At 43.2% G+C, this 26,542-nt stretch overlaps 1 protein-coding gene across 1 annotated transcript; it reads left to right on the top strand.

Annotated features, from left to right (window-relative positions):
- Nucleotides 1–369: 369 nt before the first annotated feature.
- eef1e1 (eukaryotic translation elongation factor 1 epsilon 1) lies at nt 370–13,161 on the top strand (the record flags this gene model as incomplete). The annotated part of the gene is made up of 4 exons (XM_080751974.1): nt 370–453; nt 2,065–2,262; nt 7,862–7,957; nt 9,963–13,161. The coding sequence occupies 4 exons, from the start codon at nt 370–372 to the stop codon at nt 10,104–10,106; spliced, it is 522 nt and encodes a 173-aa protein (XP_080608100.1). The 3' UTR covers nt 10,107–13,161.
- Between the last annotated feature and the right edge of the window lie 13,381 nt (nt 13,162–26,542).

Raw genomic sequence — 26,542 nt, 5'->3', positions numbered from 1 at the left:
GATGTAAAATAATTAAAAAACATATCCAATGCAAAAAAAAAAATCACTAGCATATTTAAAGATAGCAGATACGAGCTCACAGGGTCAGTGTGTGCAAATAAGCCTAGCTTAGCCAAGTGCTTTCTAGGATCTCCTTTTAGTTGACCTTGTAGCCTACCAGTGAACTGTACCCCGTCATGAAACTGTACCTTTTCCTATGCAAACTTCTAATAAGGTCTTCAATCAATCAATCAATCAAACAAACAAACAAACAGCGTGTGCTCATATTATGGCTTCTTTTGGTCTTGTTTTCATATTATATAGCCTACCTTTTTTTCTCGCAAGGTCTGGCAACACTGACTCCTGCGCTACATGTGATAAAAATCCAAGATGGCATTGAAGGAGCTGTCGTCGCTGGAGAAATACTTAGGTCTTAATAAACCTAATAAGTTCAGTACTCTGGGGGACAACAAGGTGAAATGACAATGACACACAGTGTTTATTGTCGTTACGTTGAACTGTTATAAGCGTTGGAGCTGTCGGACGTTAGCGAGCTGCTGAAATATGCACACACATGTTGCTAAATGCTAGCCAGCCTGCTGCTTTCAACTCTGTCTGTCTGTCTATGTGGTTCAAGTGTTATTATTGCTGTGGCATTTTTGTTTACGACGGGGCTTTATAACTACGTTGTTCATTAACCAAGCTTGTCTGATATGTTATTTAACCAATATCCCAACATTAGCATTTGATAGCCACAGTTATCTTATCATATTTCCACAACTCATTGCACATTAAATGCCCATGCGTACAGATCGTTGTGAACATGCGCAGGGAGAACGTGGAGTGTATCTCTCTCCGGAGAAAGCCTGGTAGGCGAGGTTACGTGGAGTGAGCTGTCAAGTGCGTGCATGAATGCTTCCATACAGTCATATTTCATGTACATAATCCTTGCAACTCTTTAACTGCGTTACAGACCTACAAATGTGTTATTACTCACTGTCGATTTTACTGTGTATTGATGACATGAATAACTATATTTTTGCCAGGGGTCATTGGCATGTTGGCTTGTGGCATTTTTGTCATTCCAAATTCAATTTTTGCCACGGACATCAAAGTGACCGGACAATATATTACCAGAGAAACACTTTAAGAGAGCCCTGAAAATCAAGAGATAGCCCTGAATGACAATAACGGGTCCATTTGGATCAATTTCTACACATATATTGGGTAACCACTAGTACTAGTGGACTCTTAATGTGCCATAGTGTCATACGGTGTATATCGTATTCTGAAGAAAATCTGGAGACTTGACATGTTGTAATCAGGTATTATGATTAAAATAAGAACGTGTTGTGTTTGTGTAAAACAGAAAATCTCAGCTTTGCCATGGGCAAGACCAAGACACATTCTGTACGGACATATGGATGACCCCTGATTTTGGCTGTCATAGTCGTTTAATATAGTCATAATATAGTATACAATAGTTTTCTTAAAATCCCTAGCAGTATAGGACCGGGGTCTTCAACAGGGGGTCCGGGACCCCTAGGGGGTCCTCAGAGTTACGTCAGGGGGTCCTCCAAATCTTTGTGTGATAGAAACCTTTTTCTCCTTTTTTATATTAACTAACCACTTGAACCCTAGTGTCCATATTCAGAGAACTTTAGCCAAAAATAGCAGATCTACTGCAAGGCGTTGTGAGCTTGTAGATCGGCAATTTTCAGCAAAGAGCTTTGGTGTAGAGGGGAAAAAGAGCAGACTAAGTACAGAGTGAAAGGTCAAGTTTTTTAAGTATTGACGGTTCAAGTGGTTAAATATCTGAAAACACAAATCAACGTGATTCCAAAATACACTGATGATTGTGCTGTCAAAAGATAAATTATATGGAATCTATTAACAAGTTGTGGGGGTCATCTCTCTCTCAACTAAGGGGTCCTTGGCCCCAAAACGTTGAAGACCCCTGGTATAGGGTATAGTTGGAAACTGTTTAACTCCAGATAGTTTTTGTTTTTGCACAAGAATACTGTATCATAATCTCTCTCCTCTCCTCCCCTCCCCTGTTTCCTCTCTTGTTCCCTGTCCCTTCAGTTACCTGTGCTACAGAGTAACAATGGTCCTCCTCTGGTGGGCTTGATGACGGTTGCGTGTCACCTGGTGAAGGAGAACAAGCGTCCAGAGCTGCTGGGTGCCTCGGCAGAGCAGCGGGCCGTGGTTCACCAGTGGTTAGAGTACAGAGTCAGCAAACTGGACGGCTATGCCAAGGAAGACATCAAAACCATTCTTAAGGTAGAAAATATCCTGTGAAATCTTTTTTAAATATTTCGCCTGACATGAAGGCCATTCTCATGTAAAGGTGCTGGAGTATTTACTGTAAGTTTCAAAGTAGTATAATAGGAGTTATGTTTTCTTGGTACATTTGTATAACAGTTTTTCTTTTGTCAGTTCTTGCGTTATTTTGATAAGATGGTAGAGAGACTTTCTGTGTGGAGTTTGCATGTTCTCCCCGTGTTTCCTAGACCTAGGGTAGGTACCCTCACAAAAACATGCAGTAATCCTGGTCTCTATACTGCCTCCCCCTGGTCAGCCGGGGCGCCTGATGGAGGGGAAAGGAACTGGTTCGAATAACGTGTTCCTTCCACGCACTACGTCCAGCTGGGGAAACTTCCCCCTGTCAGGTGAAAAGAAGTGGCTTGGACTCCTCATGCATAGAAGGAAGCATGAGGTCAGTCCGTTGCTCTCCCCAGGTTGTCAGGGGGAGTGTAGCGCCCAGGAATACATTGATTAGACCAGTGGTTCTCAACCTTTTCAGGCCGTGACCCCCAAAATAATCATATTTGAACTGGGGACCCCTCATCCTGCACAAACACTTGGAATTGTAGGAGTTGGCATTACATTTAGTTTGACTCGACCTATACCATTGTTTCTGCCTCTAATATTTGACAATTTGACTAATGTTTGACCAGAGGTACTAAAAAGGTCTTTAAAGTCCTTAAAGTGTCACTTTAGATACCTTCTATACACTTATACTGTATGTCGGTCTGTTTACTGTTGAGTGAGAAAATAATGTTAACATTTAGCTATAACATCTGGGGACCCCCCAAAATAATTTGGGGACCCCTCTGGGGGTCCCGACCCACAGGTTGAGAACCACTGGATTAGACAATTGGCACTGGGGGAAAAATGGGTTACAAAATCGTGGGATAAAATATTTAAGAAAAAAAAAAGATGGTTGAGAGGAAACTTGGCAGGGGAGGGTAAAGGACATGCATCACAGGTCTCCAGATGGAATCAAATCGGAGGTATTGGGTCTCAGTCACAAAGAGCGGGTATGTACAGAATAGAGTTTAGTCTGAGTCATCAAAAGTTCTTGTCCATGATTTCTTGCATAAGCAGTAGTGCTTTGGGGGCCGGACGGGACCGGACGCCGTGTGGCCGGAAATATTTCCCCACATGCACGCGCACGGACGGCACCGAACGGTGCACGACCGTGTAAACGCTTGCATAGTCTGCATACCCCCCCCACGAGAGCCGCGACAACCCCCCACCCCGCGAATCCGCGATAACTTCAAGCAATACTTTAATCAGTGGCTACTACTATGCATAACAGGTTTCTATAGTGGTGATGTGTGAGCGTCCTCAAGCCTCTATTCATATGGATATACAGGTATAGCCTACTTAGGTTTCCAGCTGTGACTGCCTGTGCATGTGTCGATGTGTGTGTGTCCTCATCCATTACTGTGGTATTTAGTGTTTGAGATTCGTTCAAGGCAAACTTTGTTTCTCTATCCTACTGCAGCGCTGTATTTTCTAAATGAATTTAAAGAAAGTAGAACATAAAATCTTAAGTAACAATGCAAATGTAATTAAGACTAGAAAACTATTGTTTTCCCACCATTAGATCTGCTAACATCCTTTCTATCTAAATAGCCTCTAGAGGCGCGTGCACGTGACGTCAATAAATGACCGTCCGCCCGGGAAAAAAAATCCCAAAGCACCACTGTGCATAAGGTACACTGAAACTCACGTTTGCTCATGTGCCACAAATCATGCGTGGTAAGTTGTTAGTAGAGATGACTGACATCATAGTCATAGACCACATGAGACTGACACAGTGTGTTCATAATGGGCTGAGGCATGATTTGTAAAATTGCCGTTCTGAAATGTTTCGTGTCAAAAGTAAAGTAATACAAATGTGTGTGCGTGTGTCATTGAACAAGAGACAGGAATACAGATTGATGTATGGCCCTTCAGTGACAATAACCCCCACCCCTTCCAGCCCCCCTCCACCCCAGACACACACACACACACACACACACACACACACACACACACACACACACACACACAGTAAAATGGTTTAATGTGGCTGATGCCAGTCAGTGTGAAACGGATCGCCAGACACTGGTCTGCTGGATGCTAGGCCCTCTTGGCACTGTCCTGTCAGCATGAACTCTGTGTGTGTGTGTGTGTGTGTGTGTGTGTGTGTGTGTGTGTGTGTGTGTGTGTGTGTGTGTGTGTGTGTGTGTGTGTGTGTGTGTGTGTGTGTGTGTGTGTGTGTGTGTGTGTGTGTGTGTGTGTGTGTGTGTGTGTGTGTGTGTGTGTGTGTGCGCGCGCAAGCAAGCAAGCAAGCGTCTCAGCATGACGTGGTATTGTGGCATGGCTGAGGAGTCACGCTGTTTGCCAGCATGTTATCTGGACAGGCCTTCTAAATGTTTTAATGGTGCCACTTAACTGAAGTAAGACTGCCCTGAGCAACGCAGTGCTGGTGCCCGCTGGCCTCCTGTCCTGACCTGTCCTGCTGCTTGAGCTGTGTCCTCCTTTCAAATGCAACAGTCAGCTGCCATTGTATTTAGACCGGTATAAAATAGCACATTTTAAGAAAACATAAACCAGGGCTTGAAAAAACTTTTTTACTTCGTAGCACTGGTGCTCACTTTTAATTTAGGAGCACTAGCAAAGATTTGGTGTCAAAACGTCTTCATTTCTTCATGGTATTTTTTACAGTTCATATTGTAAATCTCCGGTTTTCTCAAGTATTCCTCAGTGGCTTTTAGTTCTGATTTAGAGACATTGTCAGGGTTGCAACTTTTGTGCCAAATTGGCCCAGGAACTCTGGAGGGATGGATGAAATTAAAGAATTTGGGGCACTGGCCAAATGGTTCCCATGTGGACCAAGTTGTTTGTTCTGTTTAAGCTAGACTTGGGAGACAGGTTCTGACAGAAAAACACTGAATCGTTAACTCCTTTCATGACAAAAAGAATAAAATAATAAGGATATAATTGGACAAGAATGACTGACCATGGAAACCGTCCTAAACATGGACGTGCAGAGAATGTTAGAGAGGCAGGGGCTGAAATTTCTAAAAGGGCCTTTTGGTGAAGGTTTCTGTGCTTGATACCACACTGAACTAAGTTACAATTAAGTCAATACAGGAGATGTGGCATAGCCTACAGCATGGGTTTCTACACACAGAGTCCAATTCTTTCTAAGATGCTGCATTCAAGTTCAGGAGAGTTTGGACAAGGCAATTCTCTTGAATGCTGCCTTCAGGAATGGCATGGAAAGAGGGCATTTGAATTTCTTTCACCATAGCAAAAACTGCATTCATGGTCTGGAGAGGGCACTTTTTACAGACGGATAAAAGGGCAGGGGCTCAAGCCCCCTTTGATGTCTGTGTGTGCACGTGCCTGGTCCTAAACATGTCTAAACATGTCAGAGGAAAAACTGCTGGTGCTGGCATGCAATTCCAACAAACCTGTTGTACATTCATTTCTGTTATATAAGAATCAGTCAAAGTGCTCAAGTCTGTACAATATCCACCCCTAAAAATCAGCCAGCTTCCCAGACTCTACCATAATATTATGATGAGAGAATGGACAAAGGCCTCTTTTTAGCACTGACCAAGTAAAAATGTAAAAGTTAAAACAAGCCATTCTCAAAATAATTAACCACGACAGAACTTTCTAGAGTGAAAAATAATTCAAAAGCCGCTGGTTTATGAGCCTGAGTTGCCACCAAAAATTGTGCAAAACGTGCCGCGATGAATTATTTTCAGTTTTACCACTTTTAAAATGGTACACTTTCGACCTGGTGTCCCTGTTCTTAGCAATCGCAATGTGACACGTGAGCTTGTAGATCAGCTATTAACCCGGCTTAACCCGTTAGATAGATAGATATATACTTTATTAATCCCAAAGGAAATTTGTTCTGTTCAACAGCTCCAGTTGCAAAATACATCTTCATGCCACGCTGCGAGCTTGTATTTTGGAGGAAAAAAAATATCTTGAAAGTGTTATATTGAAGTTTGAGAACTATTGATTAAGAAGGCATTTGACCTCAGGTCTTAATCGTGGGTTAAGTCGTTATTAGTCAATACTCTACTATTTTGAGTGTGCAGAGCCCTATGTTGTTTTCCTGTGTGTGTTTTGGGGGGGGGAGGGGGGGGGGGGTGTGTGGAGGGGTGGGTTGAAGCTGAAGACAGAGGAGTCAGGGTTGGAGCTCCATGTGCTCAGTGGAGGCACCAAGGGAGTTTCCTCTCCTGCCCGACTGGGCTTCAGCTCCATGGCTGCAGGCTAAGAAAGGCAAGGATCTGATCGTGGAACGGGAGAAAGTCTGCTGTCTTCATGCCTTGCTTAGCATCACCCACTCACTGCCGCACAATAACTCCATTTGCCCCCAAGATGCTTTGTGTGTGTGTGTGTGTGTGTGTGTGTGTGTGTGTGTGTGTGTGTGTGTGTGTGTGTGTGTGTGTGTGTGTGTGTGTGTGTGTGTGTGTGTGTGTGTGTGTGTGTGTGTGTGTGTGTGTGTGTGAGAGAGGAGTGTGCTGTTTGCACTGTGTACAAGTGCTAAAGATGGTCCAATCCCTTGGGACCAGCACTTCCACACATACACAATGAGGCTGAAAAACGCACATCATGCATCCCAACTTTGAGACGGCTTCATTAGATTTACAGGCGAGCGTATTCTAGTCATTTGGCAGTGGGTTGAAACAAGTAGGCCGTTTTGTGTTGTGGCATCTGTGTTTAGTGACCAGTCATGGGAAGAGATGCCATATAGACCCTGAGGTTACGTTTTGTTCCTGTCCACATAACACGGCGCGTGCACTGCACGCACACACACACACACAGACACACACACGTATGGAAGCTGGCATCTAATGCACCCTTGTATACTGTATGTAGGTTAACTAAGTAGTTCTGTCCTTTGTGTCTGTCTGTTTCAGCGTAGGTCAAGTTATGGTATATCGTTTAAATTAGTCAGTGTTTTATCTTGAAACTTCCTTCGATGTTGATGCATCCTGGCCAGGTCTCCCTTGCAAAAAAGATCTCCGTCCCAGTCACTGGGATGGAACTTCCTTCCTTGAAAAATGTAGGTTAAATAATAAAATTACTCATATTCCTTTAACCACCTAAACCCTATCTTACTTTGTAGACCGGGGTCTATACTTAAAGGAGTAGTTCACCCCCAAAATGACTTTTTTTTTTCTATTGATTACTCATGCCATGGAGACTTGAGTTTGTCACATTCCTAAGACAAAAATTTGATTCGAGTACATTTACCCCCATTGAAATGTCTTAGGAATGCGACAAAAATCTAAAAATATTATTGAACTCTAGTCTCCATGGCATGAGTAATCAATAGAAAAAAGTCATTTTGGGGGTGAACTACTCATTTAATGCCTCTTCTTTTTGTCCCTCTACACCAAATTTCTTTCACACCAAGCACGTTCACAACATTTTGCATTGTAGATTTGCTATTTCTGCCGAATGTTGACATATTTTTGATGAATGTTTGTCTATTATGACATGCCCAGATTAAGGACACTATATAGGGTTAATGTGGTTAACAAAGTTTGTTTTATTTTTTTTATGTTATGTCTTACAGGATCTCCACCTCTACCTACAAGACAAGGTTTACATGGCTGGCAACCAGTTCACCCTAGCTGATATTCTTATGTACTACGGCATTCATCCTCTGGTTGTAAGTCACCCATACTCTCACCCACTACACGCAAATCTCACAAGAAATATACTGTATTGTCGCTATCATGTTGGAACCTTGTATCTCCAAAACTACGGAGATGGGAGGATTCTGCCCCTACAGCAACAATATACCCTCTTCCATCCATCGATGGAAGATCTGTCCCTTTTGAGATCATTTCAATCAAGCTACAACTTTTAACAGGCCATTTTTCACAGTGCACAATTAGACCAGTCATATGGCCAAAGGGCACCGAGAGCAACTTGACACGGCTAATAAACACACACCCACCATCATCGCTTCTTGGAAGAAGTGACGCGATGTGGCACAACAGTGATGTCTGTCTGTAGCCTCAAACCAGAGACAATATGAAGTTGGTTCGCCTTCTGTGGTCTGAAGAGGCACATTTGGAAACAGGGAGGGAAGAGACAAGGTTATTATGGTTAACTAAAACTAACAAAATATAAAAAATAAAAACAAACAAACAGAATAGTTAACTGACATAAATAAAAACGAGGCTCTACAAAAAAAAAACGATTACTTAGTTAAACTGTATTGTATGTTTACAAACCTCATTAAAATTAAACAAAAATCATACAGAAAACATTAGTTTTCATCTTTTTCTATTTGGTTCATACGTAAGGCTAGTATTGAGGGTGGATATTACATCTCCCTTCCAATGTTTAGCTGTGCCACTTTTAACTGAATATGTCTTCAATGGTATGATCATTTGTTGATCATTTGTTTTATTTTGTATAATACTCTACTGACCTGTTTGAATCACACCCCTGATTTAAAAAAAAATCCCCACATTATATTATTACACTATAGTGTATTATATTAAAAGAATAAATTACTCAAAACTAATCAAAACTATGAAAACTTCGGGGAGAAAAAAGGGAGGGAGGGGACAGATCACATGTTGGGAGATGTCACCAGTTGTGTTAGAGATGGAACGTTGCTACTCGCCACCAGGCAGAAGAGAAGAGAAGGGGAGTCCACTTTTATTTACTGTCACTGTGGGTTTTTAACCCCGAGGACGGGAGGTCAGCCAGCTCCCCCCCCCCCCCCCCCTTAACCGTCATCTCCCCCGTTGTTCAATTTATGGGACGCAACAACACTGCATAAACATTAAACGCCCCTGACGCGAGAGTTGATTCAGGGCGGATTTCTCTCCTGTGTAGGGAAATTTCCAGACGTCACTCGCTGTGATCGTGTGAAATTGCCACGAGGAAGGCAAAAGTATTAGGACTGGTGTTCTGAAAACTTTTTCAAACCTAGTTGACTTGAGGTCCCGACGGGGGTCTATACTTAATCCCCTCCTTTTCCTCCCTACAACACACATCACCCAACAATCTAAAATCAGCTATTTTCACTGAGTGTTTGCCTATTTTCATCAAATGTTATTCCTATTATGACATGCCCAGAATATGGACGCTAGGGTCCATGTGGTTAATCAGTGGAGGATGTGATAACAAATACAGAGAGACAATACAATTTTTATCTCCTGTCAGAAATGAGCAGTCGTATGTTATACCTCCAAACAACGGCACATAGTTTATACAGAAACTGCATGTGACAGGTGTTCCTTAACCCTTTAAGACCTGGACACTTTAGATTTTTTGCGAGCAAGTAGATCTGCTATTTTTGAAAAATCTTGACAAATCTTTAAATATATACTTTTCAAAGCAAACTTTTGCATACAAATCTCTACTTCTGGGGGTCACTGGAACAACATATTTTGAGATGGGGGTCCGTGGCCAAATACCTATAATTTTGGGGGTCCTTGACATGAAAAGGTTTGAGAACCTAGAAGGATTTAGAAGACATTTATAGAATCGTGTCAATATATTCAAAGACTCGTATATCTGTTATTTTTCAATAGCTGAAGCACAAAATAATGGTTAAAGTGGTTCAAATCTTAACATGACAAAGATTTGCGTTCCCAGTCTATTAAACGTCGATCTCTTCCTTCTGTTCTCTCGCCTTCTCCTTCCCCTCCCAGGTGGAGTTGACCGTCCAGGAGAGGGAGAAGTATGTGAATGTAACTCGGTGGTTCGACCACATCCAGCACTACCCCGGCGTGCGACATCACCTGCCCCCCGTCGTGGTCCTCCGGAACAGAGTTTACACCAGTGGACACCACTGAGACAGCAGACTGGACCCCATACCTGACCCAACCTGATTCAACCCCAACCTCCCTCTGTCGTCTGGACTAGACGTGGGCAAATTCAACCTTATTCTTTAGTTGTTGTTTGTTTTGTTTAGTTTGGTTTCCCCTTTTTCTCCACCTCTGGTTTTCCCTTCCGCGAACACGGCCGGCCAATTGTGTTCGTTGGAGCATCCACAAAGGATTAGAACAACTAGTCTCCACGGTGGTGGCCAGAAACTTTACCCCTGGTCTATCCAGAGCCCCACAATTCAGCCTTCTTAAGGGAAAGTTCTACTTTGGTTTTGAGATTGTGGATCTATATTGCAACATGCAGGTTCACTATATACATTTAAGGTTTTATTTGGTACCTTTTTCTTCCCTGGTTACATACCTGAAAATGTTTTTTCAATATTTCAATGACATGAGGGAAGCTTGACATTTCTTTTTTAATGTATTTATTATTTCAGTTGTTATTTTTGTCAGTGTTATTTTTACAATGTCAACCTGACAGTTTAATCACACAGATCAAGCAGTCATTGAAAGCTAGATTAATTAAGTCTGGCTATCCCTGCATTTTTCTTTGTTTGGTTTTTTGATTTATTTCAAATGATGATTTTGCCCTGGTCAGCCCTGGACGAGGGATGGTTCTATTGGATGCTGGCGTGGCAGAAGTTCTGGGAGTCGACCTCCCAGTTAGCCCAACACTATCAGCAAGATGTTTGTTGTGAAGTCCTTACATAAGAACTAAGGCTAAACGTGTCGTAGTTACGTCCGTTTGCATATTTTTGTTTTGTCTTTGTGTTTGGGGAGTTTATAGGCTGCCGTGTGTTTGTTTGTGGTGGTTTTTAAATGGATAGGGATGCTGTACGGGTAGTGTGGAAATGACAGGTCCATGCAAGCGCTGCTAGCTCGGTGAAAAGGATTTCTATTTATAAAACGGCAGTGAGGTTGCTTGCTAGTATGTGTGAGCGTCACTCTGAGCAACTCTGCGTCCTTTAAAAAAAATTGCCTGAATATGAGAAATTAAAGAAGTAATTTGTTGGACAATAGAGTACAACGCTTGGATAAGACCGCATGAATAGTTTTCTCTGCAATCTGTCCAAATCAACATACTTGTACTAAAAACAGCTTTGGCATGGAGCAAGTGTGCCAGAGATGGAGTAACATGTTATTTTGTTAATAATACCTTTAATATAATACCAGTACCAAGTCCACAGCAACTTTACAGTCCACTCTGTTCTGCCAACTCTCCGCCATCTTGAACCTTGTTTGGCTGATATTTCGGGGAGAGGGAGGTCTCCCGAATTTGAATTATTGTAGATAATTCCCATTAACACACTGAGCGCTTTTCCCAATTAAATTCAGGATATAGGTTTTATATTGAAATACAGTAGCGTGCGGTCAGCGGGAAAAACTCAATTTCCCATGATTCTTTGGGAGATGACGAATCCAATTGGCTTCGATGGAATCCATTGGCTTCAATGCAATCCCCGGTAGTGAAATGGCTTTATCCAAGAATTTATCTCCAGATCGCGTCGATTGTCGGGAAACACTTTTTTTCCCACCGGGCCTTAACTAAGCGACAGACAGTTAGATCAATGTTTCAATAGCGTGAATTTGCACAACATGGACACGCTCGTGGCTTCCGTGGGTCTTCAAAATAAGGTACAATCAATGGGGAAAAACCCTGGCGCTAGCTATCGAAATAATGAATTATATACCTGGAATTAAATGTGTTAATTTCAACTCTTTTTTTTATTTTTTGTCCCTGATCCCATCACTACGTGCCCTCCCTCCCTCCCTCCCTCCCTCCCTCTCTCCTCCTCACTCTCTTGCTTCCCCACCAGCAGTCAGTGTGGGCAGCAGGCGAGCGGTGAGCGTCAGCCCCGCAGTCACAGATCAGAGTGAGGCTCTGAACAGGGCCAAGCAGCAGCACTGTTGATGCTGCAGGCCAGTAGGAGGGCAGCGGACTCCACCAGCTGCCACACAGAGCCAGCCAGCCAAGGCCAGAGTCCAGGCCCCTGGGGGGACAGTCAGACACTGTGTGGCATTTCAACCCCCCTAGTACCCACAGGGACTGTCGAGAGAGAGAGAGAGAGAGAGAGAGAGAGGCAGAGAAACAGGACAGTAAGACAGAGCGAGAGTTGGGGAGAAATGGCTGGAAGGGAGAGAGAGAAATGGAGGAATAGAGTCATTGACACAGGGCAGGAACCAAGAGAGAAGGAGGGAGAGAAAGAAAGTGGCCAGAGAGAGAGAGAGAGAGAGAGAGAAAAGACCACCCAGAGGCTGGGGCTCCTACGAGTGACAACATGTGAACGATGACCCTCGCCTCAGAGAGCCTTACTGCTGCTGACTGGAACCTCAGCCATTAGTTCCATTAGCGGACAGACTCAGCCCACAGTGACGCTGTCTTAAAAAAAAAAGAACGGTTGCCCGGAGCGAATGCACGGTCAGACCGGCTACATCTATGATTTAACGTCAGTAGGTGTGATGTACAGATGCCGAGAATTGGATCGTTAGGAAATTATTCAAGTAACTTTTAAAGGCCAGGGTAGCATGCTTTTAACCTGAATCCTATCATTCTGTTGTGTTGTGGGATGTGAAAGGTTCAAAATTTACGATGTCGCCCTTTGAATGAAAAGGCGACTTCAACAATTTACATTATTATGAATTTGCAATGTTCTTTTTTTTTCTTTTTGGTTTGTTTTTACTGCAACCTTAATGCACAGCATCACATTCATATTTGCAAAGACAATGACACATGCTCAATGCAGTAGTTCATATTTGTTGCAAAATTATCCTAGCATCAATGCCTCAGTGTTATCTGTGTATCCTAATCTATGAAAATAGACTGACTGGCCATATTCATATAATCTGGTGCTCACTGTCTGTTGTGTGCCTTGAACTTTACAAACAGTTACACTTTCACTGAACACATACAGTAGGTTTGAACGCTTTCATTCCAAGCATCTCCTTCATGCCTGTCATGTCCTATTTGCTGTTCGGAAGATACAATGGATTTGTTTATTTAATGTCACCTCAAGGGTCTTAATGTGCCAATAAATCAAAGGGAAACGCATATGACTGGTATCTCATGACTCCCTGTCTTATATTTTATTACTTCATCCTTTACAAAGGCCTCCAGAATGTGTTTGGAACAAGCAGCAAATAGACCAGAGCCTTCGATTCACAGAAGCCCTGCATGGTGACGTGCGAAGTTGTGAAGGGCAAATGGTCTCCGAGTGGTTTGATGAGAGGGCCTTGTGACGGCAAGGCCGTTAGTGGTTTGGTCTGCCATTAAAGAACACGTTGTCCTCCTCCCGACAGCTCTGTTTTTACTTGTGACAGATACTGTAATGGTTTGAGGTTGGGCTGCAAAATAGAGGAATCCATGAAAACATTAATGTGCTTATTTTCATGAAGGTGGAGCATTTCCATGAATCCGTAACGATCAAAGAATGTAAAGTCACAATTGCATGCAATTGCAAAACATTTATTTGTTGGCCTCGTGTCCCCACATATTTTTACACAGTACATACTACATACAGATACATCTAAGCAACAGAAAAGTCTCTTCCGTAATATAACTATATATTCTACGTTACATTGTGCATTATGTTTTGGTTTTAATCTTGATGATTATGGTATACAGCTCATGAAAATCAAAGATCTATATTTGAATATAAAAAAGATTTATAATACATAAATGTTGACCATCTGAAAAGTACTGTATGTTAATTTAAGCTCTCAATACTTGGTCTGGGCTACTTTTGAACAAATTACTTCAGCAATGGAACATGGATTCTGCATTTCATTTGGAAATCTGTCTACCTTTAGAGCACTTTCTGTTTCCGTATGTTTACAAGCTTTATGGAGATGCTGATTTCATTTTCCAGCAGGACTCGGCACCTGCCCACAGTGGCAAAACTACTATTAACTGGTGTACTGTAACCTTGATACTGTGCTTGACTGACCAGCCAACTGGCCTGACCTGAACCCCACAGAGAATCTATGTTGTACTTGTATCGTCAAAAGGAACATGTGAGACGCTAGACTCAACAATACAGATGAGCTGCCATCAAAGCAAACCGTGGCTCCCATAACACCTCAGCAGTGCCACAGGCTGATCACCTACTGTACATGAAGTATACCAGTAAGACTCCCTAATCGGGAGATAAGCGACCGTTGGTCGCTTATCTCCACAAATAGGCCAAAAGTTTGTTTTACCAATTATCAAGACATACGGGCAGTTGACAGTTTGCCATGGTTACTCATTGAAGTTGAATCTCCATATATGGAGATAACCTACGCATCACACTAAGTCTGACCTCACCAGCCCATATTTGGGCATGAGCAACTTATGTCTCCATATATGGAGATATGATGACATCACACAGTCCTCAGCCGATGATGTGGCGTGATGTCATACAATACACAAACGAGCCCTACAGTATAAAGGGGCAATTCTTGCCAGGAAAGAAGCATTTCTTCGACTCAGACCTTATCGCCAGGGTTGGCTTATAGCAGCTGTCGGTAGGACCATATATGGATTCTGTTAGTGTGGATCTCCTAACAGGGCATCATCTGGGATACAATCCCTTTTATGCCCATATATGGAGATCCCTAACAGAATCCCTTTCATGCCCATATATGGAGATCCCTAACAGAATCCCTTTTATGCCCATATATGGAGATCCCTAACAGCATCCCTTTTATGCCCATATATGGAGATCACTAACAGCTAACAGAATCCCTTTTATGCCCATATATGGAGATCCCTAACAGAATCCCTTTTATGCCCATATATGGAGATCCCTAACAGAATCCCTTTTATGCCCATATATGGAGATCCCTAACAGAATCCCTTGTATGCCCAATCCATATATGGAGATCCCTAACAGAATCCCTTTTATGCCCATATATGGAGATCCCTAACAGAATCCCTTTTATGCCCATATATTATGGAGAAATCCCTGCTCTGAGTATCTGACATCAGTGTGATGTCACCTGTTTATGCCCATATATGGAGATCCCTGCTCTGCGTATCTGGTTGCTATGGTAAACAGTTGGTTGCTAGGGTAAAAAAACATGGTTGCTATGGTAAACAGTTGGTTGCTAGGGTAAACAGTTGGTTGCTAGGGTAAAACCATGGTTGCTAAGGTGGTTGCTAACGTACACTAACAGACCAGCAACAACAGACTGTTGCCACAGCAACGTACACAAAGGTTTGTGTACACATGTGGTGTGATGTCATACTGATGCGGAGATATGAGCAGGGCAAAGGTGTGACGTGTGACGGACGGACGGCCGGTGGAGGTTTTCATAGTAAACTGCTCCCTGACGGTCGCAATTATGGAAGAAAATGAACTTTCCCACAATTTTTTAAAAAGTCTTTAAAAAAAAAATGACAGGTATTGAGACATTATAGCTTTGCACGATTAATGCATCTGTGGTAGAATCATTACATTCTATTTGCACACTTTGGGCTCTATTTTGATTGTCTTAAGTACCAGCTCTTATGCCTTAACTTAAAGGCCTGTCCATACTGTCTCTGACCACAAAACATTTCGTCTGAAAGGTCCGGTTCAACTACAAAATGACATCACTCGCATCTTCTTAAAAGCATTACCCCGAATTAGAGTTCGGAAAGCTGCACGTCGGAAAGTCGGAACTCTCAGACGAAAAGTTTGGTGGTCGTCGACAGTATGGACAGGCCTTTAAGTTAAGGCATAAGAGCTGGTATTTAAGACAATCGAAATACAGCCCTTTAAGTCATATTATGAGTCCTCAAAGTATTTCTGTAGCGTAAAACATTTCACACTCTGAAAATGACTTGTAATGTACTTTCTTCAACTTCAGTTCGCTGACTGTTGCCAGAACCTCAAAATGCTGGAGTCGCGAGGTCTCACAGCAGGGGTGTCCTGACCTGTAGCCACGATTGATCAAACCTCTGCAGAGTCCGAGTCAGACCCAGCCACCCAGCCATGAGGCCATAGAGCAGGTACCCCCACAGAAAAGGGAAAAAAAAGAATGCAGGGTTGCCAATTAGAGCAAACCCCCCCCCCCTCTCCAGTTTCTGAAGATATAAGGAGCTCCTCTCTCCACAGGGGTGATCTTCTACGAGTTTGAGTCGAGACCCCCCACTCATCCCACTCATAACCCTGCCCTGATGGGGTGCCAAATCAAGCACCGATTTCCAAGTGTCCCCCTGGTGAGGAAGAGATCAGGGGTCAAAAGACGAGCCACATCGTCAGGATTCACAGGTGACCTCACCTTTCCCCATGGCGCCTCCTCTCCAGCGCAGCGTGACAGTGACTTATGATAAGCTGACAGCCCTCTTCACCTCTATCCTCCAAACTCCTCTCTCTCTCTCTCTCTCTCTCTCTCTCTCTCTCGCTCTGTCTTTGCAGCCTAAGGGGACAGTAGAGCATGGGAGGGCAGAGGGCAAGAGAGGTGAGAAGTTCATCCCTCGGGACTTGGAAGAATGACACCTCAACAATCTTGCTCTTTAACCAATTTCAACCCGGCATCCTGATATTGGGCCATGTGTCATCATAAGTCAGTGGTTCTCAACCTGTGGGTCGGGACCCCCTGGGGGGTCCCCAAATTATTTTGGGGGGTCCCCAGATGATTAGCTTAATGTGAAACATTGTTTTCTCATTCAACAGTAAACAAACAAACAAAGTTTAAGTGTATAGAGGGTATCTGCACATTTCTAAAGAGACAATTTAAGGACTTTTTAATACCTCTAAAATGACAAATTAAACATTGGCCAAATTGTAAAATATTAGAGGCAGAAATTGTGAAATAGCCGATCTACATGCTCACAACGCCTCGCAACGCAATAGAACCATGTTATCTATCTCACCATGTTATCTATCTCTATCTCACAATAGAACCATGTTATACAAAATGTAATGCCTCAACTCTTAGTGCTTTTCAGGGTGGGGGTCCCCAGTTCAAATATGATTATTTTGGGGGTCGCGCCGTCGCGGCCTGAAAAGGTTGAGAACCACTGTCATAAGTGAAGATTTTTCAAAATAATTCAACATTGTTCAAGCTCACAACAACAGTACTCTCCACACACATTTATCGTTCCTATCATTGGAGGAAGAAGTACTCTGATGTTTTACTTGAGTAAAATAGCAATACCACAATATAAAAATGCTCAGTCTCAGTTACAATTCCTGTATTCAACATTATTTACTTAGTAAAAGTACAACATTGTTAGCATCAAAGTATGGATTTTTTCAAAGTCTTTCGAAAATAGAATAAAATGGGGCTTCAGTGGCCCTAAATATTTTTGAATAATAATCTAAATAAGCAAATTAACTAGAAGCTGGCAGATCATTGTAGTGTAGTTAAAAGTACAATATTTATTTATCTTCGATGTAGTTGAATAAAACGTTTAGAAAAAAAAAAAATCTGGACAGCCTGTTTTGAGAACCCGTGGGATGCTTTTAACCTCCGCCTTCCCAAAACCAGAGAAAGACACAATGGTCAGAAATGGGACTTTGTGAGGATAGAAGGTACAAGTGGGACCCCAAAAAAAGGTTTTAAAATAGGAAAAGTGAAATTTCATGGTGTATCACCTTTAAAGGGATAGTTCACCCACAATATTTACTATCGATCACTCACCCGATGGAGACTATTTTTAATTTCTGTTGCATTCCTAAGCCAATAATTTGATGACCAAAAGTGGTTCCCTATGGAGACACAAAGAGCCTGCTTTGTTCCCTATGGAGACACAAAGAGTCTCATCAAATGATTGGCTTAGGAATGCGACAAAAGACAAAAAAAATGTACTTAGTTACTTTCCCCATCCACTAGCTGGTTCCTAATTCCAAAGTGCATCTGGCAGAAACAATACACACACTTCCTGTCTATCTCTCTCTCTGTCTCTGATTGATTCAGTGAAACAATTGACAGCATGGTGGTGAGGAGAGCGTTAGCGTGTCATGAGTTCTTCTGACAGGCCCCTCGCCTCGCTGTGGCCTTAGAGATTGTGACAGTCGTACCATGTGCCTATGAAGACGCCATCTGATTGTCAATTGTAATTATATACGAGGGCACAAGCATGAATGCAGGGCTGGGAGGCACAAACTGAGGACATTGGGGGGGGGGGGGGGGGTGCATGTTGTTTGACTTCACGTTGTTAAATTACGATTATTACTTCAGACTTGCAGCACTTGTAGGCAAACAACGCATTTAGCTGTTTCTCTCTTGCCCAAGAATGTGTGTGTGTGTGTGTGTGTGTGTGTGTGTGTGTGTGTGTGTGTGTGTGTGTGTGTGTGTGTGTGTGTGTGTGTGTGTGTGTGTGTGTGTGTGTAGTTTATATGGCTGATTTTGTCCTGCAGGGTTCTTGTTGGGAAGTACTTTAAATCGCAGTTTTATAATATATATCTACAGACAGCTTCCGGATCATCGGTGTACAGAGAACACGCTGCAGGGTGAGGGTTTGTGTACATGTGTTTTACGTACATACAGCATGTGCTTTATATGCATGCATGAGAATTTGCGTGTGTGTCTTGCACCATTATAGCCTACTACTGTATATTTGTATGTACGTGTACCTATGAGAGTGGAATCCGCGTTCCGCCAATGCATTTCATTGAGAGTGAAGCGGTTTCATGCCAGCAGAGGATTTCTGCAAAAAAACGCTCCCTTATCATTGAAATGCATTGGCGGAATGCGGATTCCACTCTCATAGGTATTTTGGTGTGAGGGCACCCTTACAAGTAAAAGTCCGGAATTCAAAATGTACTTGAGTAAAAGTACAAATGTAGCCTATTGGTGTCAAAATATACTTAAAGAAAGTAGAAAGTACTCATAATGTAGAATGTCCCTTTTCAATGGCCAGAATGTATATAGGTCTGAAGTGGGTAATGAAAATCAAAACGTACAAAGTAACTAGTAACTAAAGTTTTCAAATAAAAGTAGTGGCGTAAAAGTAAAATATTTGGGTCCGAGATGTAGTGGAGTAGAAGTAAAAGTATTGAAAATTTGAATTACTCAAGTAAAGTACAAATAATTCAATTGTACTTAAGTACAGTACTTAAGTAAATGTACTTAGTTACTTTACACCACTGCAAGAAATGATATTTTTTGTCTCTTTGTTGAGCGCCACAGAGAGCAGGTGCACAACAATCCCAGAGTCGACGACACAGTCTCTCACCTCATCGATCAGGGAGAGCGGCTTCTGATTCGACACTTACTGTAGGTAATGTATGTGTGTGTGTGTGTGTGTGTGTGTGTGTGTGTGTGTGTGTGTGTGTGTGTGTGTGTGTGTGTGTGTGTGTGTGTGTGTGTGTGTGTGTGTGTGTGTGTGTGTGAGACACCCGGGGCCATGATGATTGCACCGTCAAGTCACTCTCTCTGTCTTTCTCATTCATTCAAACATTCAAACACACACAGATGACAGACTGTTCTTGAATTAGCCGCTTCGATCGCTCCTCACATCCCTTCTGCCAACCTACCTCAGCTGCACGCAACTCCCTGTGTGTGTGTGTGTGTGTCTGTGTGTGTGTGTGTGTGTGTGTGTGTGTGTGTGTGTGTGTGTGTGTGTGTGTGTGTGTGTGTGTGTGTGTGTGTGTTTGTGTGTGTGTGTGTGTGTGTGTGTGTGTGTGCGCACACGCGCGTGTGCGCAATGATGCACCCATTTCACAGGGTTATGAATTTGGCTTGAAGGCAAAAAGGTGAAGGGAGAAGGTGTGTGTGTTGTGTGAGAAGATTTACCAACTCAGCTGAATGAGTTCAAACTAAGCACATGGGCCTCTGAGGGAAAGCATGTAGTCTCGTGTGGCCAAACTGTTGCCTCAGAGAATTTTCGAATGCTTCCGTCATACAGTCTAGAGTAGGGAAGCTTTGATCTTGAGTAAAATATAAAGCGGATGTGAACCTTTTCCACACTTCCATTTCGTCTTTACAGTCGCGCAAAATCTATCCTAATACCAGTAAGACGCCCTAAGGGCGTGCGTGCACATGGGCATGTGCACATGGCTGCTTTGGCATGTATACCCTTCTGCTGAGCTAGTCGAGGCATTACTGTGATGTCAGAACAGGTCAGATACGGTATATCCATATATGGAGTCTGTGAGGTCAGATGTAGAGGTATTGACCAGCTCCATATATGGAGATCTAGGTGATGCTCCAGTCTTCTCCATGTATGGATATCCAGGGTTTGATGAGTTCAATGTTGTGATCTTCATATACTGTATGGAGATCCAGATGATGATACTCAGCAGTTTTGATTTGCAAATAGCCGATCTACAAGCTCACAACATGGCGATCTACTATTTTCACTAGTTTGGGTCCCGGTCAAACGTCTAATTTCAATTTTGGGTCTTGAGATAAAAGGTTTGGGAACCACTGCTTTACACCACTGATGGTGGGTGAGAAGAGAGAGAGAGAGAGAGAGAGAGAGAGAGAGAGAGAGAGAGAGAGAGAGAGAGAAAGCATACAGTTTCCTGGGTGGGCAGAGATCAGTGGGGGGGGTCACTGCCCTTGGCCATCTCCTGTAATTTGACCTCTCTCTGGGGAGAGAAAAAAAAACAGTAACAGTCACTTAATTTGCATACGTCCACTGCTCATCTGCATGTGTCACCGGGGCATTGAATTCATAATTATTTTTATACCCCGTACGATGTTACATTACAATGTTTTGCTTTTAATCTGAGGTGACTAATTTATTTCAACCTGCAGTTAAATTAACCATGATATCGCCAGAGTGGTCTCTCTTCGTATCTTATCAAATTTGCCTAATGATAGCAAAAAAAGGCTGATGAAGATTTGAGAGAACAACATAACGTAAACAATGTTAGATATTATTAAGTTTGATTATAAAGTGTTACCTTCCTGACCTCTTCTGCAGTGAGTGAGTGTTGATTTCATAGACTAAAACTATGACATGAAAATGTTCAGATGCATTATCCACACAAGTTTTGGCCGCTCTTAGAACTACATTTGGCACACCCTATAGGCAGACTAATGCTGAGATCTCCATATGGGCATAAATGGGGCACAGTCTCACAGACAGACGGGTACAGTACAAGTAATTAATCACCATTGGGTTAAATTAATAAATGATGTATTTGTAATAATAATATTAATGGTTTGCATTTTTATTGCGCTTTTCTAAGCAAGTTGCGAACTCAAAGCGCTTTACAATGGTCCTTTCATTCATACATTGGGAAGTGAAGCGGCGAAGAGTCAACGCCAGCGTCTTCACTTCCAACATTCACACACCAATGGTGGCAACTGGCGAGCTCAGCTAACACCATTGGAGGCAACGCGGGGTTCAGTGTCTTGCCCAAGGACACTTCGACAGGTTGACAGGAGGAGCCGGGATTTGAACCGCCGACCCATCCTGCTCTACCTCCTGAGCCACAACCGCCCCCATAATTGTACCAAAACTAAAACAAACAAAAAAAACAATAGTACAGCTTTGCAAATACTGTCAAACATTTCATGATATCAGGCTCACAGAGGTCTATTCAAAAGACATTGCAAAATGTGACCCTATTTATTGCTCACCTCTCCAGGGCACATACAGTAGCATGCAAACAAAAACATCGAGGGTTTAAAGCAGGGCCTGTGACCAATCATGTGTCATGTGTCATCTGTAAATGTCATGAAGATGTTTTTTATTAGAATCAGTCCTGCATCACCCGGTCAGGGTTTATTTTCCAATGATGGCACATTATCCATTTACTTTTACATTATCCAGATGCCACCTAAACCCTATATAATGAGTTGACCGAAGTCCCACAGGGCTCTATGCTAGGACCCCCTCCTGTTCTCGCCCTGCACTAAATATCTCCGACCTGAAAATAGAGGATCTGTAAGCTCGCATTGTGATACGTTTGTTTTTCGACGAATGGTCGCCCCCAGAAACTATGGAACTGATAGCTGCAGCATGCAAGCACAGTGCTGTCCCATGCAGAGAGCATGCTCTGTGAGCACTGTTCTCTGGCTGTGTGTGCGTGCGTGTGTGCGTGTGCGCGTGTGCGTTGCATGCATGCGTGTGTGCGTGTGCATGTGGGGACATGGTGGCTTCACTGCTGATTGACTTGATATGGACTAAGGGCATGAAGCTGCAGTCTGGCATATATGGTGCACTCCTCCCCAACACATATGCACAGTACACAGTAGATATGCCCACAAATATACACGTGTGCCCACACTCAACCATTCATTCTAATCCCTCTATTTCATGTGCGTGCACGCACACACACATACACGCACGCACGCACGCACGCACGCGCGCGCGCACACACACACACACACACACACACACACACACACAAACACACACACCGTCCCATAAGTGGGAATGCCCCTGTAGTCTTTGCATTGGTTCTTTGAAGTTGCTATTTTGGTACGTTTCCGAATTGTTTCCACTCAGTTTTAGCCTATTGGTTGAACGTAGATGTCACCAGACAACGTATCAGTAGGTGGAGAGATCTCTGATCCTCTTGGTACGTGAGAGTAGATGCATTGTTCTGATGCATTATGGACAAAGTATCATCTATTGCACAACAAACCAGATTCAAATATGAGCATGGGTTGTAACTGGTCAACTATCACAATGACAGACAGCTAAATCTTCAGTGTTGGTCAATAGTCCATTTTTACACTCTATCCCAATTAAGAGGATGTGGATTCCATATATGTACTGTACTTATGGTAGTGTACGATAATGTACGATCTGGCCGGGAGGCGAGCCTAGGCCGCTGAACAAGGCACGTGTGTTACCATCAAACATATAATTTTCGAAATGTCTGAGTGAGTGTCTGTCTGTCTGTCTGAAACAGCGTTTCTCCTCAGTGGCTGGAGCAATTGATCTGAAATCGCATCACCATTAGCATATGAACACACCTGACATAACTGTGAAGCCTGTTTGTCACTTTCACAAATCATATGCTGTATATTAGCATTTTTATGGTTTATCTACTATCTATTCTGCATCTAGCATGAGGCATATCTATTCTGCATCTAGCATGAGGCAACATGTTTAACCAGCTCTGTGTGTGTGTGTGTGTGTGTGTGTGTGTGTGTGTGTGTGTGTGTGTGTGTGTGTGTGTGTGTGTGTGTGCGTGCGTGCGTGCGTGCGTGCGTGCGTGCGTGCGTGCGTGCGTGCGTGCGTGCGTGCGTAGGCGGGTGGGCGGGCGGGCGGGCGGGCTGGGGGGGACAGTATCTCTGTAGCCATTAAACTAAACGGGTATTTCTTACATTGATGCTCCTACATATTATCATGCAAGCACCAGTTAAAGTTACTTTCCATCCCTCATATACTGTATGCACAGTGCACATCCCATAACCCACACACTGCACATCATTTCGGAGCTCATATCTTTGAACGGGTAAGGGCTAGTTCTACTAAATAGCCTAGTCTAACCTAACGCGGCACATTCTATGCTGCCCGGCGGATCTCGAAATGACATGGAGGGTGACATGACTCCTGCTGCTGTCCGCTTTGAGTAAATGAGGTGATCCGTGGTAGAAAACGAGTGATAAATCATAGCAATTTTATAATTATAATGAATAAGCCTAAACAAACCAGTTCACACGAACAAAAATAAGATATCTGAGCGGCTGCATTTATTTATACAATTAAAATGTCATGAACCAGCACAGTTATAGGGGGGCTTGCCCAGGCTTATTTTTCTTCCGATCGCCAAAATAAGCCTGGATTTCCGAGGCTACTAAATAGCCAGACTCTATAGCGAACGGCAACGCAGCAACCTTGTGGGAGCCGACCGTAGTCCTGACCCATGATGTAAGAAATGCTCATCACTTAGGTTGAAAGATGTCAGTTTTTGTTTAACTTCAGTCGCTGAAGGGTATCACTCATGCGTGCGTGTCTGTGGGTGTGTGTGGGCTATTGTAACATCTGTGGATAAACGTAAGTCGAAGGTTGGAACGTGGCTAATTCTCCAAATGACAGCATGTGCCACATGTATTTCCACAGGCCATGTGTGTCATCAGCAGTGGACCAGTCTCTCTCTCTGTAGCGTACAGTAACACAGAAGAGCCAGTGGGGTGGATGATGTTCCATAGAGTGGCCAAAGGGCCTCCACTCTCTCACTGCAGTCCAAGGGCAACCTGGTAACACCGAAACAATAAGTCAGTGACTGCTCCCGTGAGCCATAGTTGCCTATTAGATGTCTGTCTAAAACCGGGTTTTAACTGGTCTAAAATGAAAAAATATATATATTATTTTAGACGGCGAGGCTTAGCCTAGACGTCATTTCAGCGGCTATATATGGACGGTCTATACATATGATGTTGAAATGAGCTAAGCTTAGCCGACTAAAAAGCTTTCACCTTTAGACCAGTTATAACCTGATTTTTAGACATATTTTATACTCGAAAAATGCTCTGTGGTGGATTCAGTTGACCAATTTAATATCATCATTATGAGGCAGATTTCAATTATATATAGGCAATGCGAATAAAAGTTATTCCATGAAGGAAATGTCTCAATGGGTAACCTGTGTTTGTGCGTGCGTGCGTGCGTGTAAGTAGAAGTGCGAGTAGAAGGGCAGCAGCATTGAGAGCTTGAGGGCGGTGGAGAAAAGCAGCCCTTATGGGGGCTAAATTTAACAGCACATGACACACAGCTGATCGTGGGCCTCTTTGAAAAACACACGACCACAGCCAGCGTGAAATCCACATCGGGGCCCCGAGGTGTGGTGAGAGAGCCAAGAACAAAGTTGTCTCTGTCGACAAGCCTATTATGTACTGGTGATAAGTCTCTGCTCACTGTTTGTTTGGCACGCACGCACGCACGCACGCACGCACGCGCGCACACACACACACACACACACACACACACACACACACACACACACACACACACCTAATAGCAGCCTAACTATTAGTTAGTATTTCACATACTGTAAAAATGTACAGTGACAAACAACAACAGCACTCACTCACACGATGTGTGTGTGTGTGTGTGTGGGGGGGGGGGGGTTCATCTTTTTGGATGCTGGAGGCCTCCCCTTGTGACTTCCACAACTGTCATGCTGTGTTCATTCACTAACCTCAGGATTGGGAGCATGTGATGGCCAACACACACGCGCGCGAGCGCGCACACACACAGTCACACCACACACACAGGGAGAAAGAGTTCCTAACTTTGGGAACAATGTCTGTTCCCGTCGTACCCGTTGTACCCCCCGATGATGCCCTATTAGGAGAACAACACTAACAGAATCCATATATGGCCAAGACAGATGGCGCGACCTCGAGGTCGCTTTTCGCCCTTAGGCGTCTTACTGGTGTACTAGTCTGTAGCTCTATGGGCACAACAAACTCCTCTATGGACACATGCCAATAGAGGTCAGACAGTTAGACATGCGGAGTGTCTGTGCATTTGTGGATAGATATACTGTTTCATTGAATGTGATTGAGCAGGGGTCTTCAACAGGGGGTCCGGGACCTCAGAGTTACTACAGAGGGTCCTCCAAATCTTTGTGTGATGAACTTTTTTTCTCCTTTTTTATATTAACCATTTGAACCCTAACGTCCATATTCTGAGAAGTTTAGCCAAAAATAGCCGATCTGCAAGCTCACAACGCCTCACGCTAGAGGTTTGGTGTAGAGGGGAAAAAGAGCAGACCAAGTACAGAGTGAAAGGTCAAGTTTATTAAGTATTGACAGTTCAAGTGGATAAATATCTGATAACACAAATCGACATGAATCCAAAATACACTGATGATTGTGCTGTCAAATAATGAAACTATTTGGAATCTCTGAACAGGTTGTGGGGGTCCCCGCTTCATCTCTCTCTCAACTAAGGGGTCCTTTGCCTGAAAACGTTGAAGACCCCTGTGATTGAGTGTGAAGGAACCTAATGTACAGTATATGACCCTTCAAATATATCATAGACATTCATGATGCTCCACTATCCCTCTACAAAACTCTCCTTCACAACCTATAGAATTGTTGAGTAGTTGATGTTGTTTCTTCAGAGCTGCCATGCATGCACCCTACTGTCTGGCTTATATTAAAAAAAAGGGCGACACAGTGTGATAGAACCTGCCCGCAAACCCTCCATTACTATCATATTTGTTTCCCGTCTTCGGCTGTCTTTCCTGTGGGGTACTGTCTGTCACGCTGAAGTTTAGTCAAAGACATTAAGAGAGAACCTCTAGGGACAAACATGAGGAGAGCAGGGGAGTTCCAGTGTCTGGTCATCACTTTTAGAAAAGTGTACTAAATTAACTTTTATGTTACTATGTAAACATCCTGACACTCACTGCACTATCCTATATACAAACTGATAATAAAAGTTAAGAAATAATTGTAATTGTTGTTTTGTTGTGTTGATTTATATCTTCACCACCAGAGACTGGGCAGGTTGATTGATTTGCATTGTCCCTGCTAGGTAAATAAAGAAATAAACATATGTCTCTAAAACAGCATAC

Source organism: Nannobrachium achirus (genome assembly GCF_963921795.1).
Source record: "Nannobrachium achirus genome assembly, chromosome: 21".
Taxonomy (NCBI): domain Eukaryota; kingdom Metazoa; phylum Chordata; class Actinopteri; order Myctophiformes; family Myctophidae; genus Nannobrachium; species Nannobrachium achirus.
This window is presented reverse-complemented; position numbering and strand designations above follow the sequence as displayed.